Below are 15,392 nucleotides of genomic sequence, written 5' to 3'. Positions count from 1 at the left end.
TCCTTCCTTCCTTCCCTCCCTCCCTCCCTCCCTCTTTCTCTCTTTTTCTTTTTGAGGCAGAGTCTCGCTCTGTTGCACATGCTGGAGTGCAATGGCCTGATCTCGGCTTGCTGCAACCTCAGCCTCCCAGGTTCAAGCGATTCTCCTGCCTCAGCCTCCTGAGTAGCTGGGATAACAGGTGCCCACTACAATGCCCGGCTAAGATTTGTGGGCTTTTTTTAGTAGAGACGGGGTTTCACCATGTTGGCCAGGCTGGTTTCTAACTCCTGACCTCAAGTGATCCGCCTGCCTTGGGCCCCCAAACTGTTAGGATTACAGGCGTGAGCCACTGTGCCTGCCCTGTACCATTTCCTTAAAAGGCTGACTTATCTTTACCATATTGCCTGGGCACCTTTGTCAAAGATCACTTATCCATATATATGAGAGCTTATTTTTGGTTTTGGATATTCAGTTCTATTGCTCTATTTGTCCATCTTATTCCAGTACCACCCTGTTGTTGATTACTATAGCTTGATGACAATGATTGAAATTAGGTAATGCTAGGCTTTCAACTTAGTTCTTATTCAAAGTTCTTTTCGGCTCCTCTAGGTCCTTTGTATTTCCAAAAGAATTTTATAATTAGCTTGTCAATTTCTACAAGATGCCTGCTGGTATTTTTATTGGCATTGCACTGAATTTGAGGAGCAAAGAATCTCAACAATACTAAGTTTTATGATCCATGAACAAGGTATAGTCCCTCATAAAGACTGTCTTTGTCTCAGCAATATCTTGCAGTTTTCAATACAGAGGTCTTTCCCATCCTGTCAGATTTATCCCAATATATTTCATATTTTTATGGTACTGTAAATGGTATTGTAAAATTTCCAATTATTCACTCTTTATTGCTAGTGAATAGAAATCCAATTGATTTCTATATATTAAACTTGCATCCCACAATCTTGCTAAACTTGCCAGTCTAGATACCTATATGGTTTCTTTTTCTTACCTGAATGCTCTGGCTGGAACTCCTAGTACAATGTTGAATGGAAGTGGTGAGAGGCCAGGCGTGGTGGCTCATGCCTGTAATCTCAGCACTTTGGGAGGTCAAGATGGGAGGATTACTTGAGCACAGGAGTTCAAACCCAGCCTGGGCAACATAGTGGGACCCTATAACTATAAAAACTACAAAAATTAGCCAGGCATGGTGGCGCGGGCCTATACTCACAGGTACTTGGGAGGCTGAGGCGGGTGGACGGCATCAGCTCAGGAGATGGAGGCTGCAGTGAGCTGTGATCCAACAACTGCACTACAGCCTGGGTAACAGAGTCAGACCCTGTCTCAGGGAAAGAAAAAAAGCAAAGAAAAAAAAAAATGCAGCAGCCAGTTAGAGTAGGTATCTGTCTCATTCCTAATCTTTAGGAAGGCCTGGCATGGTGGCTCATGCCTGTAATCCCAACTCTTTGGGAGGCCAAGACGGGCAGATCACTTGACATTAGGAGTTCGAGAGCAGTCTGACCAACATGGTGAAGCCCCATCTCTTCTAGAAAAAAAACAAAAACAAAAATTAGCCGTAGTGCTAAAAAATAGGGTGTAGTGGCAGGTGCCTGTAATCCCAGCTACTTGGGAGGCCAAGGCAGGAGAATCACTTGAACCAGGGAAGCAGAGGTTGCAGTAAGCCAAGATTGTACCACTGCCCTCCAGCCTGGGCAGCAGAGTGAGACTCCATCTCAATCAATCAATCAATAACTTGAGGAAAAACATTCAGTCTTTCATCATTAAATATGATGTTAACTATAGGTTTTACATAGGTGTCCTTTGTCAGTTGAAGAAGTTCCATTCTATGCTTGCTTACTTTGTTGAGAGTATTTCTTGAGAACAGATAGATTTTGTCAAATGTTTTTTCTGCCTCATAAGGTTTTTCTTTTTTAACTTATTAATATGGTAAATTACATTGGTTTTTATTTTGTTTTTGAGACAGGGTCTCACTCTGTTGCCCCGGTTGGAATGCAGTGGCATGACCATAGCTCACTGCAGCCTTGAACTCCTGAGCTCAAGCAATCCTCCTACCTCAAGCTCCCAGGTAGCTGGGACTACAGACATGCACCACCACACCTGGCTAATTAAAAACATTTTTTGTAGAGACTCATTCTCATTATGCTGCCCAGGCTGGCCCTGAACTCCTGGGCTCAAGTGATCCTCCTGCCTCAGCCTCCCAGAATGCTGGAATGCCAGGCGTGAACCACTATGCCTCACTGATTTTTAAAAAATATTAAACCAATCCTGTATTCCTGGAATAAATCCCACTTGGCCCATGTTGTATTATCCTTTTAATATGTTGTTGACTTTTATTTACTGAAATTTTGTTTAAAATGTTTGCATGTATTTTTGTGAAAGATACTGGTCTTAGGAGATCGAGACCATCCTGGCTAACACAGTGAAACCCCGTCTCTACTAAAAAAAATACAAAAACTAGCCGGGCGAGGTGGCGGGCGCCTGTAGTCCCAGCTACTGGGGAGGCTGAGGCAGGAGAATGGTGTAAAACCCAGGAGGCGGAGCTTGCAGTGAGCTGAGATCTGGCCACTGCACTCCAGCCTGGGCGACAGAGCGAGACTCTGCCTCAAAAAAAAAAAAGATATTGGTCTTTAGTTTTCTTCTCTTGAAATGCCTTTGTCTGGTTTTAGTGTCATAGTAATGCTGATCTTGTAGAGTGACTTAGAAGCAATCTTCTTCAGTTTGAATCACATTATTCCTTCATTAAGTGTTTGGTAGACTTCACTACTGAAGCCAGCTGGATCTGGAGTTATTTTGTGGGAAGTTTTTATTAACATCAATTCCATTTCTTTATAGATATAGAGCTATTCAGGTTATCAACTTCTCCAGTGAACTTTGGTAATTTGTGTCTTTCAAGGAATTTTTCTATTTCAGCTAAGTTAGCAAATATATTGGCATAAAGATGTTCATGACATGATATTCCTTTTTTTTTTTTTTTTTTAAGACAGTCTCACTCTGTTGCCCAGGCTGGAGTGCAGTGGGGCAATCTCAGCTTATTGCAACCTCCACCTCTTGGGTTCAAGTGATTCTTGTGCCTCAGCCTCCCAAGTAGGTGGGACTACAGGCACATGCCACCATGCACAGCTAATTTTTGTAATTTTAGTAGAGATGGGGTTTTGCCAGGTTGGCCAGGCTGGTCTCCAACTCTGCTCACCTCAGGTGATCCGCCTGCCTCAGCCTCCCAAAGTGGTGGGATTACAGGCATGAGCCATCACGCCTGGCCGCCCTATCTTTGTAAGAGCTATAGGTACAGTATGTAGTGATCACGACCCTCATTCCTGATACTGGTAGTTTATGTCTTCATCTTTATTTCCTGATCAGCCTGGATACAGGTTTATCAATTTTATTGATCTCCTCAAAGAACTATGGTTTATTTTTGAAGTCTATTATTACTGCTACATTGAGTCCATTGTGCTAAAATGCTACTATGCCAGAGCAGTGTATGTATATAGAAAGCACTCTATCAGTATTCATTGAAGGAGCCAGTGAATGAAAAAAAAAGGAACCACCGATTTCTCCATGTAAAGTCCTTTTATTAGGACTGTCTTAGACAACACCAATTAGTCTTTAGACATGAGACCAATCGGTTTTGAAATCAGCAAGTTCCTTATCTCTTATTTATGTCTTTATTACCAGTAAGATAGAGCTCAGTAGAACCTTCAGAGGCCAAGTGAAATGAAAGGTTTGAGGAAGTGCCCCAAGAGAGGACTAAAAGGAGATGAAACTTGCTACGGGCAATGAGGGAGGGAGGGAACCTTGAGAAGAAAACAGATGGGGAGGCTGGAGACACAGTGGATCAGAGAAAGCGTAATAAAACTATAACACAGTAATCTTGGGATATTAAAGGTATATGAAAGAGTTTAATAACAAATGAAGGTCATACCCAAGAGTGATGACTACCTCAGTCATTACAGTAAAAATTTCAACTTAATAGCATTGGTGTTTCAAAAAGTTACGTGAGAAATGCTCAGATATTAAAGAAGGGGTACATAAATTGACTTAGGTAAATTGTTAAAAGTAGGATTTTGCGTCCTTTGTAGGGACATGGATGCAGCTGGAAACCATCATTCTTAGCAAACTATCACAAGAAGAGAAAACCAAACACCGCATGTTCTCACTCATAGGTGGGAACTGAACAATGAGATCACTTGGACTCGGGAAGGGGAACATCACACACTGGGGCCTGGCAGGGGGAGGGGGGAGGGGGGAGGGATTGCATTGGGGAGTTATACCTGATATAAATGATGAATTGATGGGTGCAGCACACCAACATGGCACAAGTATACATATGTAACAAACCTGCACGTTATGCACATGTACCCTAGAACTTAAAGTATAATAATAAAAAAAAATATATAGATATATATATAAAGTAGGATTTCCATTTATATTTAACACTGAAAAGTAATATACTGGGCCTATCTACTTCCTGACCGATGTTAAAGGGAAGGTTTTAAGATTTCTTGTCAAATGAAGGAAGTGCAAAAGGGCCATGACATACCTAGGTGGAGAAAAGTAGAAATCTCTCATTGTATTCACCAGGCTAAAAAATCACCAACTTGATTAAACTTGAGTTCTATTCTCAGTATCAGCCAACCACAGTGGCCTTGGGTTTGCATGTCTCCTATGCTGTTTGTATTTTGGAAGTTTTTTTTCCTTTAATGTTCAAACTGCACACATTTAGAAGTATATACTTTTTTGCCCCCTACCTTCAGGTATTTCTTTATAGAAGCACATACTTTTATTAATTTTCCTATATGTATTCACCTATGAAACCACATGAATCACCCCCAAGGTTTCCTCGGGCCTCTCTGTAATCTTTCCCTTCCATTCCACCTCCTCCACATACCCCACTCCAAGTTTCCAGGGAACCACTGATTTATTTTTTTACTATACATTAGTTTGTATTTTCTATTTTTGTATACATGGAATCAGAGTGTATACTTTTTGTCTGACTTATTTCACTCAGCATAAGTATTTTGAGATTCATCTATTTTGTTGCTTGTGTTATCAATTTGTTCCTTTTGTTGGTGAGTTGTATTCCATTGTATGGCTATGCAACAATTTATTTATCCATTCACTTGTTGATGGAAATTTGGGTTGTTTCAAATTTTTGCCGTGATTTATAAAGCTGCTATATGTAGACATATGCTTTCATTTCTTGGGTAAGTACCTAGAAGTGGAATGACTGGGTCACATGTTTAACTTTTTAAGAAATTGTCAACAAATTTCCAAAGCGTTAACTCTTCCCTGAATTGAATCAAAAGGAAAACAAAACAACATTTTCCAAAGTAGTTGTACAATTTTGCAGTCTCACCAGCAGGCTATGAGAGTTCTAGTTCCTCCACATCATCCTCAACCCTTGGTATGGGCAAAGAGAACCTTTGGGATCTGGGATTCTTCTTATTGGAATTTATAAATACAGTCATTTATAACTTAACTATTTGTACATGGACAAATCACTTTACCGCTGTGTCAGTTTTTTTATGTAAAGTGAAAGGTTTAGATTTTAAAATTGTGTTTTTAATTATTGTTTTCATTTCAGTGACATTTAAGAAGTTTCAAATCTATTTTTGAGTGGATAATACCTTCTTTTGGTTCAAAACATAAAGGACACAAATGACTACAATGAAAATTCTCCCACCTCTGTTCCCCAGTTACAGTTTCCCCTTCCCAAAGGCAACCAGTGTTATCAGTTATCTTTCTACAGATACGGTATGCTTTCTCATTCTTTTTTCAGATACATAGCAATCTATTTTATCAGTGTGCCACAATTTATTTAGGTATCCCTGTAGAGATGCCATTTTGGTTAATTCTAATTTTTATGACAAACAGTCCTGCCACTAATAGCCTTGAACATATATTATTATACACATGGGTGAGAATACCTATAGGATAAATTCCTGGAGGTGGAATTACTGGATCAGATATATGTGCATTCTTAATCTCAGTAAATACTGCCAGAATATCCCCCACAAAGGTACTCTAAATTTATACTCCCATCAGTACTCAAAAGGTTTCAGAAAATACCATTAGAAGTTTGCATACTTTTTGACTTGGTAGTAATTCCACTCATATGAATTTATTCTACAAAATGCTGAAGAATGGATGGTTCAAAGAAATACCTAAAAGTTGGTAACCTAGAATTGATTTTCAGGGAAATGCAAATCAAAACACAATATGATACCACCTCACTCCTGCAAGAATGGTCATAATCAAAAAATTAAAAAAAAAATAGATGTTGGCAAGGATGTGGTGAACAGAGAACACTTTTACACAGCTGATGGGAATGTAAACTAGTACAACCACTATGGAAAACAGTGTGGAGATTCCTTAAAGAACTAAAAGTAGAACTACCATTTGATCCAGTAATCCCAGTACTGGGTATCTACTCAGAGGAAAAGAAGTCATTACATGAAAGATACTTGCATACGCATGTTTATAGCAGCACAATGCACAATTGCAAAAATATGGAACCAGCCCAAATGTCTTATCAGTCAACTAGTGGATAAAGAAACTGTAGTACATACATACTATGGAATACTACTCAGCCATAAAAATGAATGAAATAATGGCATTCGCAGCAACCTGGACGGAATTGGAGACCATTCTTTTTTTTTTTTTTTCCTTTTTGGGGAGACAGTCTTGCTCTATTGCCCATGTTTGAGTGTGGTGGTGTGATCTTGGCTCGCTGGAACCTCCGCCTCCCAGGTTCAAGTGATTGGCTCACCTGGGCCTCCCAGGTAGCTGGGATTACAGTTATGCATCGCCAAACCTGGCTAATTTTTATTTTAGTATAGACAGGGTTTCACCATGTTGGCCAGGCTGGTCTCGAACTCCTGACCTCAGGTGATCCACCTGCCTCGGCCTCCTAAAGTGCTGGGATTACAGGCGTACACCACCGCAGCAGTCCTGGAGACTTATTCTAAGTGAAGTAATTCAGGAATGGAAAACCAAACATTGTATGTTCTCACTCATAAGTGGGAGCTAAGCTATGAGGATGCAAAGGCGTAAGAATGACACATTGGACTTTGGGGACTTGGGGGAAGGGGTAGGAGGGGGATGAAGGAAAAAAGACTATACAATGGGTACAGTGTACACTGCTCAGGTGATGAGTGCACCAAAATCTCAGAAATCACCACCAAAGAACTTATTCATGTAACCAGCCACCACCTATCCCCCAAAAACTTATTGGAGAAAAAAAAATCAGTGATGGGCTGCCCATGCACATTGATTCCTGGAAACCAAGAGAAAACCTTAGCAATGTGTTACCCTCCAACTGGGACCAAAAAAGTTCTTTAAGGATAATAAATATATGTTTTGTGTTACAGCAGAAGGGCAACTAGTAAAGGGTTTACAAATAAAATACAGGATACCCAGTTAAGTCTGAGGTTTTGGTGTTTGTTTTTGAGACAGAGTCTTGTTCTCTTGCTAGGCTGGAGTGCAGTGGCACGATCTCAGCTCACTGCAACCTCCTAGTTCAAGCGATTCTCCTGCCTCAGCCTCTCAAGTAGCTGGGATTACAGACACGTGCCACCATACCCAACTAATTTTTGTATTTTTAGTGGAGACGGGGTTTCACCATGTTGGCCAGGATGGTCTCAATCTCCTGACCTTGTGATCTGCCCACCTTGGCCTCCCAAAGTGCTGGGATTACTGACGTGAGCTACTGCGCCCGGCCTTTTGTTTTTTGGAGATGGAGTCTTGCTCTATTGCCCAGGCTGGAATGCAGTGGCACTATCTTGGCTCACTGCAATCTCCGCATCCCAGGTTCACGTGATTCTTCTGCCTCAGCCTCCCAAGTAACTGGGAATACAGGCATGCACCACCACATTCCACTAATTTTTGTATTTTTTGTAGCGATGAGGTTTTGCCATGTTGGCCAGGCTGGTCTTGAACTACTGACCTCAGGTGATCCACCTCAGCCTCTCAAAGTGTTGGGATTACAGGCATGAGCCACCATGCACAGCCTAAGTGTGTTTTAATAAATAACCATTTTTACATGGGATATCTTTATGTGAGGAAAGTATCTGTTTTCTGAAATTCACATTTAACTGGGTATCCTGTATTTTTATTTACTCACTCTGGCAACCCTAAAATGATGGGATTCTTGAATCAGATTGTCTTGCTTAATGTAATTTAGCTTCGAGAAGAAATCCAATTACTTGTACAGAGTAATCATTTATTGTATCTATGTGGAAGTTCCTTAAGCTTTTTACAAAAGAACTTTTCAACATGAATTCTGCATGACACAGATTACAAAATGAAGATAGCTTCATAATTATGTTAACTACAAACACCAAAATTATAAGCACTGCCCTTGTTCTGTTTAAAGAGATACATAATGGAGCTATATGAATAAAATAAGTTTTTTGTGCTTGTCAACATGGAAAACATTTGATTTTGTAATAAAATTTAAAGAACTAAAAAAATTTCTACTCTAAAGCATGTATTTGTTACAAATTCCTCATTAGGGCGAACTCCATTCCAAGAGTCAACCAACCTTCACTAATGATGGATGTCATCACTTATTGTACTCTTCCTTTAATGTGATAAAAATCTGTGTGTAACCACATGAAAGTAATGGGAAAAGGAAGAACAAGGAGAGAAGGAAAAAAAAGCTCATCAATTTAGGAATATTTTCAGATCAGACTGTTAAACAAATCTAACACTTTTGAAATGATTTTTTTAAATTACTTTGTGAAAAGAAGGTTGGCTGGCACAATGGCTCACGCCTATAATCCCAGCACTTTGGAAGGCTGAGGCAGGTGGACCGCTTGAGCCCAGGAATTCGAAGACTAGCCTGGGGAACATGGCGAAACCCCGTCTCTACTAAAAATATAAAAAAATTAACCAGGCAAAGTGGTGAACGCCTATAGTTCCAGCTACTTCGGAGGCTGAGATGGGAGAATCACCTGAGCCAGGGAAATAGAGGCTGCAGTGAGCCATGATCACACCCCTGCACTCCAGGCTGGGTGACAGTAGTCAAACATAAGACCCTGTCTCAAACAAACAAAAAAATTACCCTAAAGACCTCTTTTAAATGTCCGGCTTTAGGCAGGGCATGGTGGCTCACACCTGTAATCCCAGCACTTTGGGTGGCCAAGGCGGGTGGATCATTTGAGGTCAAGAGTTTGAAACCAGCCTGGCCAACGTGGTGAAACCCTGTCTCTACTAAAAAACAAACAAACGTCTGGCTTTAAGAACTCAATCATCTAGTAGGGTAGAAACACACATGCACAAGTAAACATCAGGTAAATTGTCAAGTAAAATAACACAGATTGAAGAGGGCACTATTCTGGTGGTAGTGAGAAGTCAGCAAAAGCTTCATGGAAAAGTGGCTCTTGAGACAGCTCCGGATAAGTAGGGCTGAGAGTGGTAGGGAACTGCTCAAACCTTGACCACCTGTCCCTTTTGCTCCTGTTCCCCTACCACTCTCAGTCCTACTTGACTCGGATCCTGCATCAGGTCTACTCTTGCCTTGGCTCATTACCTGGACCATTTCTACCAATCTCTCCTCCCCCATGTTCCTGGAACACTATACTCTCCATAGCTCTCCTTCTACTTCCCCAGCCAATTCATAATCTTCACTGGAGTTCAGTTATACTGTTGCTTTCTCTGCAAAGCCTTTCCATACCACCCCTGCCTTCAAACTAGTGGGCTCTGTATCATTATCTCACGGCACACCATAACTTCATATGCTTATTATACCTGCACTTACAATTACATGAGCTTGGATAAGCAGAGACTGTAATAAAAAAATAATAATTACATGAGTTAACTGTTTATATCTATCATTATACCATAATTATACATTCCATGAAGAGAAGGACTTTATTCTGTCTTGTTCACCGTTGTGGCTCCTGGGCCTTAAGCTTATGCCTAGCACATGGAAGATACTCAATAAATCATCAATGAATGAATTCTGTTAATAGGTTTTATACATGGTTGAATATAGCTTTGAATGCTTTCACAATCTTGATAGCTATGTTAAATTACAGGGCTCAAGGCCGGGCGCGGTGGCTCACGCCTGTAATCCCAGCACTTTGGGAGGCTGAGGCGAGCGGATCACGAGGTCAGGAGATTGAGAACATCTTGGCTAACACGGTGAAACCCCGTCTCTACTACAAATACAAAAAATTAGCTGGGCATGGTGGTAGGTGCCTGTAGTCCCAGCTACTTGGGAGGCTGAGGCAGGAAAATGGCATGAACCCGGGAGGAGGAGCTTGTAGTGAGCGGAGATCGCACCACTCACTCCAGCCTGGGCAACAGAGCAAGACTGTCTCAAAAAAAAAAAAAAAAAATTATAGGGCTTATAAGAAAAGAAAGGTATATAAGCAAATTAACTGGGCAATCCACATAGATTTTCATAACTTAAAGCAATTTCATAGAAGGCATAGTATGTAGTAGTCTTTTAATATGCTAAGTGCAACCATCTTTCTTACTGAAAGAGAAGAAAACTAGAAATTGAACACAAAATAACAAACAATAAAAGCACACAATGGCCAGCTGGGCACAATGACTCACGCCTATAATCCTTGCACTTTGGGAGGCCGAGGCAGAAGGATCGCTTGAGCCCAGGAGTTCAAGACCAGCCTGGGCAACATAGCAAGACCCTGTCGCTACAAAACATTTAAAAATTAGCCAGGTGTCGTGGTGCATGCCTGCAGTCCCAGCTACTTAGGAGGCTGAGGTGGGAGGATCGCTTCAGCCCAGGAGGTCAAGGCTGAAGTGAGCCGTGTTCACACCACTGCACTCCAACCCAGGGGACAGAGCAAGACCCTGTTTCAAAAATTGAAATAAATAAAAGCATGCAATGCAATATTAAAACAGAAAGCTCCATCATCTTTTAAATAACGATTTTATAGATGGCAACTTCCATTATATTAGAGTGTCTTTATATTTTTACTTTTTTTTTTTTAGACAAAGTCTTGCTTTGTCATCAGGTTGGAGTGCGGTGGCACGATCTGGGCTCACTGCAACCTTCATCTCCCGGATTCAAGTGATTCTCCTGCCTCAGCCTCCTGGGTAGCTGGGACTACAAGCGCACACCACCACGCCCAGCTAATTTTTGTATTTTTAGCAGAGTCGGGGTTTCACCATGTTGATCAGGATGGTCTCAATCTCTTGACCTTGTGATCCACCTGCCTTGGCCTCCCAAGGTGCTGGGATTACAGGTGTGAGCCACCGCACCCGGCCTATATTTTTACCTTCTTAGTCACATGTAAGAGGTATCTATTCAAAGTTTACCTAAACTCAAAATATGCTCAATATTTGAAATGTCATACTTAGTCAATATTCACTTAATTTCATAATCCTTTCCAGCCTCCAGATAAAAGGATTTTAACAATGTGTATCTATTCAATGAATACACAGTTTTGTTCTCTGTAGTAACATCCCAATGCTTCATGACCAAATTTGTATCAATTAGAAGGGACAGTACTCAAGCTGATAACTTATTTATCTCACATTTATTGAATTTCTACAGAAGGAAATCATTAAAATATTTAATGTATAAATCTAAAGTTGCCTCCTAGGTCCAACTGGATTTAAATGACACTCTTTTTTCATTTTTATAATTAGTAGAAATATTTTATTATAAAGGCTGAAGAATATACTAAAATGCTTGGTTTTGTGACATCTGATTTTCCAACTGTAAGTTATTAGCACTTAGGAAAAAAGCAATCACTTAAAATAAAACTAAAAGTATAAAGCCTATGTTTAAAACATGGCCTTTATTAATACTGCCCACTGAGCTCCATTTTTATTTTACATTGAAATACTTCTGCTTTGCAAAGAAAAGACAGAAAAGTGCATTTTACAAGAGTACTTTTTTTGTTTTTAATTCTCTGAGAAAATGGAATCTGAATCACAAGTTCACAATGTGGTAAAATGAAATTAAGAAACAATGATTTCAGTAATGCTATGCCATCACTAGTGTTTAGCTCTGACTTTTTCTTGTAAATCAGATCCTGATATACAGTCTAGAGCATCTAGGTTATTATTCTACAGCATATTAAACACAGAAAAGGAGGTTTTAAAAAAAAACCCCTTTCAATGTACAAACAGGAATTTAAAAATTGCTTTTAAAAAATCACCTTTTTACATAATGTATATGCAAAACTGCTTTAAATACATGATTTTGGAAGAATTATTTACAAAATGTATCAGTCTGTGGAACAATTCACAGACAAAGCATACATAGTTGCTTTACTTAGTTGTTGCATCTCAACTTTGGGAGATATAAATTCATTCGGCAGTATAGCAAACATAAAAACTGCGACAAAGTATCTTAAGGGCAACCAAAAATTTGATCCTCAAAACAGTTTAAATACTAGGACTGCCAAAGTTTCTAAACAAGGACATACTTTAATGATCCAGATGCCCATTTATAGTTCTATACTGTTTGACGGACTGAGACAGACTCCCTTTAACACAGGCAAGGCTGCAGGATGCAACCTCCTGTAAAAAGGACAGCTGAGAGCTATTGTCATCCAAAGAGTGAATTAACCTAGAATTTTCTTTTTTTCAATTTTATTAATATTTTAAAAAATACATAAAAATACAACATCCAATGTCTGAATAAATATATTTAACAAGTTGCAAGATAATACCTTATTTTACACAAAATTTTCAGCTTTAGAAATCTTGTTAAATAACTTCCTTGTTGTTATATATTTCATTTTTGTCTTTTTGTAACAAAATAAAAACTCTGAAATTACATAGAAAAAAGACAAAATATTTTTGTCAAGGGATAAGATAGTCCACTGAAAACTTATTCACAATTCCACTGTAAACATTAATAAACATTAAAATATTTGCATAATTGTGTGCTCAAAAATCCTATAAAAAGTGGAAGACTTATTACAACTGTAGTTTTCAGTCAACTACACTTCCTTTCACAATTTATTTTGTCCCATTTACACCTTTAATCCTGGGCACACTGCTGAACATATACTTTGGCAGTTCTAAATAGCAAGTGCTTCCACAAAAATAAAAAAAAAACAATAATGAAAAAAACACAACATAAACCCCCTACTCACCAAGTGTTCAAATACATCTTAGTGAAAGTGCAGCAGTAACTATTCAGCTGGGTAATATTTTGATGTTTATCATGTGCACTTGCTTGTCTATGATTTCTATAACACCTGAAAGCTTTATTATACAAATTCAAATTTGCTAAGTGCCCTTTGTTCTATATCACAACAAACGAAAAAAAAAGTAAAGAGGAAAAATTATGACAAATATGGCAGGCTGCTTAACCTTCACTTACTAGTCAGCTTATTTTTTGCAACAAGAAAAAAAAGAGAGAGGGGAATAGATACAATCCAGCCTGGAAAAGTATACAGGATATACTTAGCAATGTCAAACCAGTTGAGTGCTTTCTGTGGTTGTAATTCAGGGTCTGGGGATTTATGTCCATGGCAGGAAACTGCTGGGAAGGTAGAGAAAATGTTTATCACCTGCATTCTACAGCAAGTACATTTTGTGGGGGAGATGATGATGAGGGACTCATTCCAGTGTCTGATGAAGCAGATGACATGGAGGCTCCCGCATGAGACACTGTGGAATCAAAACAACTATGTTAGATCCAAAAACTGTTACACAAAGATACCTAGCTAACAGCAAATTAGAAATAAAATCCTTAACATTATTCACCTTAATCACAGGCCTCTTATATGTCACATGAAGGAGTAACAAATTGTCAGCAAAAATTTTGTTTGGCTCAATTAAGTGGAGTTAGTCTTTGGTCAGTTAGGTACTACTCAACACTTAAAAAGACATCATAAAATATAAAGATTAAAGAGACAAAAACTCTTAAACATCTAGTTGGGAGATCCCCTGAAGGAACTTAGCTCAATCAGAAACAAGGTCAACCTGAGATAAACACAGAACCATAGGGAATTTCTGCTTTATCTATGGGTCATAGGACCATAAAAGAATTAACTTAACTCAGAGGATTTCCTCTGACAGGTATCAGAATCATGGAGATCAGGACAGAAGTAATGTGTGATAAGCAAAAAGTCCTCAAATGGTTTTAATGTAATTTTCTCCAGGAGGACATAACACAGATTAGGGATCAGTACTTTGAGCATTAGGTGTTTTGCCACTTTTTAAGTTCTTTGCTTTTATCTTCTCTTTCCTTGCAAAACTCTTGTCTTCTGCCAATCTTTCCCTGATTTTTCCTATTTTATTTGAAGTTTTAATTTTTGTTTATTCAAGTATCATTACAACCTCTGGGGCTCAAGTGACACTCCCGCATCAGCCTTCCAAGTAGCTGAGACTATGGGTGCATGCCACTGCACCCAGCTAAATTTTTAATTTTTTGTAGAGATGGAATTTTGCTATGTTGCCCAGGCTGGTCTCCAATTCCTGGGCTCAAGCCATCCTCCTGCCCCAGCCTCCTAAATGCTGGAATTGTAAGCGTGAGCCTCATGCCCAGGCAACAAATTCTTATATATATGCCAGAAATCACTCAAATTTCAGTTTAATAACTCATTATGAAAATCTAAGCAAATAAAAATGGGGAAAAGACTATAATAAGCTGGGCATGTTGGCTCATGCCTATAATCTCAGTACTTTGTGAGGCCAAAGCAAGAAGATTGCTTTAGAACAGGGGTTCGAGACCAGCCTGAACCACATAGTGAGAATGTGTCTCTACAAAAAAAACTAAAAAATTAGCTGGGTGTGGTGGCAGGCAACAGTGGTCCTAGGCACCTGTGATACCAGCAACTTGGGAGGCTGAGGTGGTAGAGTCGCTTGAGCCCAGGAGTGTGAGGCTGCAGCAAGCCATGATCACGCCACTGCACTCCAGTCTGGGTGACAGACTGTTCCCCTGCCCCCCAAAAAAAGATGGTAATAAAAAAATGTTTTTGGCCAGGCGCTGTGGCTCACGCCTGTAATCCCAATACTTTGGAAGGTCGAGGTGGGTGGATTACCAGGGGTCAGGAGTTGGAGACCAGCCTGGTCAACATGGTGAAACCCTATCTCTACTAAAAATACAAAAATTAGCCAGGCATGGTAGCGGGCACCTGTAATCCCAGCTACTCGGGAGGCTGAGGCAGGAGAATGGCTTGAACCCGGGAGGCGGAGGTTGCAGTGAGCCAAGATCGTGCCATTGCACTCCAGCCTGGGCGACAAGAGGGAAACTCCGTCTCAAAAAAAAAAAAAAGCCGGGCGCGGCGGCTCAAGCCTGTAATCCCAGCACTTTGGGAGGCCGAGACGGGTGGATCACGAGGTCAGGAGATCGAGACCATCCTGAGCTACACAGTGAAACCCCGTCTCTACTAAAAAAAATACAAAAAAGTAGCCGGGTGAGATGGCGGGCGCCTGTAGTCCCAGCTACTCGGGAGGCTGAGGCA

The 15,392-nt window shown here is 40.0% G+C and overlaps 2 protein-coding genes across 5 annotated transcripts in view; both read right to left on the bottom strand.

Annotated features, from left to right (window-relative positions):
* The window catches only part of TOMM20L (translocase of outer mitochondrial membrane 20 homolog (yeast)-like), a 23,552-nt gene extending 13,996 nt beyond the window's left edge, over positions 1-9,556 (bottom strand). The window contains exon 1 of the mRNA XM_011961982.1: positions 9,427-9,556. Coding sequence (XP_011817372.1) covers positions 9,427-9,556 — 130 coding nt within the window. The remainder of the gene's footprint in view (positions 1-9,426) is intronic.
* A 2,036-nt stretch (positions 9,557-11,592) lies between these two features.
* The window catches only part of ARID4A (AT rich interactive domain 4A (RBP1-like)), a 75,089-nt gene continuing 71,289 nt past the window's right edge, over positions 11,593-15,392 (bottom strand). For all 4 annotated transcript variants that reach the window (XM_011961891.1, XM_011961893.1, XM_011961894.1 and 1 more), the window contains one exon: positions 11,593-13,593. In XM_011961891.1, coding sequence (XP_011817281.1) covers positions 13,490-13,593 — 104 coding nt within the window. In that variant the 3' untranslated portion in view covers positions 11,593-13,489. The remainder of the gene's footprint in view (positions 13,594-15,392) is intronic.

This window comes from Colobus angolensis, unplaced genomic scaffold (assembly GCF_000951035.1).
Source record: "Colobus angolensis palliatus isolate OR3802 unplaced genomic scaffold, Cang.pa_1.0 Scaffold57, whole genome shotgun sequence".
Classification (NCBI taxonomy): domain Eukaryota; kingdom Metazoa; phylum Chordata; class Mammalia; order Primates; family Cercopithecidae; genus Colobus; species Colobus angolensis.
The sequence above is the reverse complement of the archived record's forward strand: the minus strand, read 5'-3'. Positions and strand labels throughout refer to the sequence as shown.